Source organism: Arachis ipaensis, chromosome B09 (genome assembly GCF_000816755.2).
Source record: "Arachis ipaensis cultivar K30076 chromosome B09, Araip1.1, whole genome shotgun sequence".
NCBI classification, from domain to species: domain Eukaryota; kingdom Viridiplantae; phylum Streptophyta; class Magnoliopsida; order Fabales; family Fabaceae; genus Arachis; species Arachis ipaensis.
The window spans coordinates 127,726,973-127,731,647 of NC_029793.2; the positions used below are offsets into that span (position 1 = coordinate 127,726,973).

Here is a 4,675-nt window from a genome sequence, read left to right on the forward strand (position 1 = left end):
AATAAGATTCAATTTTTTTATACTTACTTAAATAAATAAATAAATAAAATAACTATTCCACCTAGTCAAATTAGTTAAAAATGTTATGTTTGTTAAGATGAGAACACAACTTCTTGCAAAACAGTTATTTGGTAATAAAATACATTAGTAAAACATATTGATTAAAATTACAGATTTCTGAAGGGGTTAATTATGTCCAAGTTTAGGTTAATAAAACTTTACTAATAAATGATTAGAAAGAGAAAATAAAATAAAAAAGAAATTTGGTGTTTAAGAATGAAGGACACACATACACCACAGGGTGAGGTTACTGTCTCTATTTCTCTCTCTTCTGCCCCTAACTTTCTCTCTCTATCTCTATTTTGTGATTTTCTCTCTCCTCTGTAATAATTTATAAATTCTCACATCATACTCTCCTTTCATCTCTCTCTCTTTTTCCTTTTCTGCGTTTTCATTCATTCACTCATCTAATCATCTTCTTCCATCAATTTCTCTATTTCAATCTTATTTTCTCTAATTTCTTTTCCATTCTCACGCAATTCTAGGGTTTCTTTTTTCCCCTCTTTTGATCACACAATCGCGCAACACCCTCCCAGGTAACACCTACCCTCCCCTCATTCATATACCTTCTTCTGCTTCTACTGCTTTTCCATTCTGTACCCTAATTGCCCCTTCTCATTGATCCCAATTTTGTTTTCATAATTCAATTCGCGGTTTGATTGCCGTAAAGTTTGAGTTTTTTTTTTTGTGCTATTTTTCTGGTTTTGTGTTTATTGTTATTTGTGTGTTTTGATTATGACTCGTATCGTTTATCAGGTGGCATGTGTGGGGCTTTGAATTTCGGTTTGATTAGGGAAGTCCCTTTTCTGTGTTCCCCCCATTTTCCACCCATGGGTGTGACTCTCAGATTGGGGTCACCGTTTTTCTTTTTCTTTTTTGTTTTTCTTTTTGGTTTCCGGGAGATTGAGATGGTGGTTTAGCAACTGGGTTGTATTTCTTACAGGCTTTCAGGAAATAGTTGTTTGTGTTCATTTATGCTTGGTGGGGTTGATACTTGAGAGGGATAGAGGCTGGGGTTTGGTTCTATATATAGTAGTGTGTAGCAGTGGTTAGGAAGTTACAGAGGTTCTGTGAGGATGACAGATGTTCAGCCACTACAGCAGAAGCCTGAGTCTGCCGATGCTCATGCTGAGTTCGAGCGTGGACTGGAGGACTTTATGCGTGGGCAGTTGGATGATTGTATGTCATTTGCCTCCTGTAGTTCCTCCCAGGCTCAGGGGGATGAGGAAGATGAGGGTGATCAGCTAGCTCGGAGGAGGCGTAGGTCTGATCTCGAAGGGGATGATTTGGCGGAGTCCTCGGCTGCACAGAGGCGCCACTCGCGAATTTTGAGTAGGTGGGCTGCTCGGCAGGCGCAGGAGATGATAACTACTATTGAGAGGAGGAATCGTGAGTCTGAGTTGATGGCGCTGGCTGGGTTGCACACGGTGTCTATGTTGGACTCCTCTTTCTTGAGGGGATCACAGTCCCCAACTTCTGGACAGGAGGGTGCCGTGGAGAGACCGAGCACTCAGGCATCTGCTATTCTGCAGATGTGGCGCGAATTGGAGGATGAGCATTTGTTGAACAGGGCTCGTGACAGGATGAGGGAAAGGTTGAGGCAACAGAGGGGTTCTGAGTCTAATACCAATGGGTCCAGTACCATGTCTGATAGTCGAGGCAGTGAGAATCAAGGCAGTTTGGGGGATGCGAGTGAAAGCGAAAATGATTTTGGTACTTGGTCGCATGATCGGATTGAATCGCGGAATGCACGTGGGGACCATCTTGTGTCTAGCAGGGAGCAATCTCCTGATCTTGGCGAAGTCGAGAGGGAGAGAGTTAGACAGATTGTTCGAGGATGGATGGAAAGCGGTATTGGTGATCATTCATCGAATGTGAATCAGAGAAACAATAATGGTAGAGCAGAATGGCTTGGAGAAACAGAGCGTGAGAGGGTAAGAATTGTCAGGGAATGGGTGCAAATGACTAGCCAACAGAGAGGCTCACGTGGGAGCCGGAGGGATGCTCAAGTCGATCGAGCACGCGATGTGGTTGCTGATCATGATGAAGGCCAGCCAGAGCATGTTCGGCGGGACATGTTGAGGCTGCGTGGAAGACAAGCTCTAGTTGATTTGCTTGTGAGGATAGAGAGGGAAAGGCAAAGAGAGCTGCAGGGATTGTTGGAGCACCGAGCTGTATCTGATTTTGCTCACCGCAACCGCATTCAGGTCTGTTGCGTACCCTGTCAGAATTCCTTTGCAATTCATGGTTCTTTTAGTCATGGTGTCCTCAATTAATCTTGAGTTGATTATGTAAGTTAGTCATACAAGAACTGTGATTTAATTCAAGGAGATAAAAACTTATATTATTGTGTGGATTTTAACTCTATAAAACTCATTTTATGTTGTGTTTGTGTTAATATGAATAATAATATACATACATTTGTCTCTGTTGTGTGGTACATCTGATCTGGACTGTTGCATTTCAATTCTTTGTATACTTCCTGTTGTAAATTGACTATTTATACGAGTTGGTGTTTTTCAGTCTTTGCTCAGAGGTAGATTCCTCCGAAATGAAAGAACTGTTGAAGATGAGAGACCTCCGTCTACGGCTGCAAGTGAATTAGTGCAGTTGAGACAACGACATACAGTCTCTGGTATAAGGTATGGAAATCAAACAACTTGATAATCTTTTTAAACCAGTGTGGTGGGTGGCCTATTCTGCCTATTACTCATCTTGGAGCTTCTGCTTTAGAAATAAGACAAAAATTCAAAAGGTGATCTAGATGCTCTCTCTCTCTATATATATATATATATATCACACAAAGAATTGGATATTTTTCCTTCTGACATTGAATTACTATTCCCATACTAGTAATTGTGGTAAGATGTTGATTATAATTTTTTTTCCATCAGTATGTAGTGTATTCTTTAAATTTGCGTTGTGAAGTTCAACGCACAAGGTTGTCTAGTGTGAGCTTGGCTCATTCTTTCTGCTGTACTACCCCCAACCACCGGGGAAAAAAACATTTTTTTGCCCAATTTTTTCCTCCACAACCATGAACTATCATATATCTCTAGGATATATGTTCTTATGTTCGGTATTATTTATTTATACAGAATACAATATGGTGATGATTGTTGACTACAAGTTCGAATGTTTGTTGCTAGTGATTGTCATGTACTAACTTATCTAGTTGTAATTTAGGGAGGGGTTTCGTTCAAGATTAGAGAATATTGTTCGTAGTCAAGCAAGTACCAATTCTGATACTGCATCAAATAGTAACATTAGTGAAAGTGATGGGAGCCAAGGAAACAACCTGTTGGATGCCCAACAAGAAAATTACGAACAAGAGCAGATTAGGAACTTGGAATCTGATGTCCGTCAGTTGCCTAGTCAAACAGGAACTGTGGAGGGTAGCACGAATGAGAGTATTAGTTGGCAAGGTGGTGGTAATCAAGGAGGAACTCGGCAGGAACAGATTACTGAAGATGCGGAAGGAAACTGGCAGCAGAGAACCTATGATTGGCCACAAGAAACTCCCAGAAATTTAGCTGGGGAAGACACACATCCACAAGAAGCACAGAGAGTTTGGCATGAGGATAGTACAAGGGAAACTGTTGGTAATTGGTCTGAAGGACCTTCTGTAGCTCCAAGGAATCGCCGTGGTGTTCCTATTAGAAGATTCAATAGATTTCATCCACCCGATGATGATAATGTGTACAGTATGGAGCTTAGAGAGCTGCTAAGCAGGTAATGCTCCCCTTTTCAGTTTTCTTCCTCACAGAAGGAGCTCTCTAACGGTGTATCATTTATATGTGCTAGCGCGTGCTTAATCCTTTCCAAAATCTAAAACAAATGAACCATTTTATATGTTGAAAAGTATACTGATTATGTTCTGATACTTCATGTATTGGCACTTCTATTTCTTCTACTCTTCAAGAGTATAGTTATGGGTTTGTATATTTGTGTTTCAGGAGAAGTGTTTCTAATCTTCTTCGCAGTGGCTTCCGTGAAAGTCTTGACCAATTAATTCAGTCATATGTGGAAAGGCAAGGTCGTGCACCAGTTGACTGGGATTTGCATAGGAACTTGCCCATACCAACTCCTGCCTCAACCGAGCAGGACACTGATCAGCAAGGGGATGAACGCAATGAGGGTCGGCATGAAGGTATCAACAGACCTACACTGGTGATGCCATCACCTCCAGTACCTCCACCACAACCACTGTGGCACCAGGATCTGCATCAAACTGGATGGTCTCGCCATAGCATGCATCGTTCTGAAATCGTGAGCTTCTTCTAAAGACTTGTGTACACATATTTTGGTGGTTTTTTCTATTATAAAAATTCTGAATTTTTAACCAAAAATATTGTTGCCCATATATTTACGCATCCCTTCCCATCACCCTCATTTATATAATACCATTTACCATGGCAAGTAATCCACTGATTTGTGATGTTTCATGCCAAATTTTGAATTATCTTTTTATTTGTCAAATCCCAAATAATCTCTCATCTGATTGGGAACAGGAATGGGAGATAATGAATGATCTAAGATCAGATATGGCAAGACTTCAGCAAGGCATGAATCACATGCAGAGGATGTTGGAAGCGTGCATGGATATGCAGCTCGA

At 41.0% G+C, this 4,675-nt stretch overlaps 1 protein-coding gene across 1 annotated transcript in view; it reads left to right on the forward strand.

The window, feature by feature from the left end:
- Nucleotides 312-4,675, forward strand: part of LOC107617373 — a gene marked incomplete in the record, with an annotated part of 5,929 nt that continues 1,565 nt past the window's right edge. Inside the window, 6 exon segments of the mRNA XM_016319134.2 lie at nucleotides 312-596; nucleotides 817-2,267; nucleotides 2,584-2,702; nucleotides 3,247-3,792; nucleotides 4,017-4,329; nucleotides 4,572-4,675. Coding sequence (XP_016174620.1) covers nucleotides 1,137-2,267; nucleotides 2,584-2,702; nucleotides 3,247-3,792; nucleotides 4,017-4,329; nucleotides 4,572-4,675 — 2,213 coding nt within the window.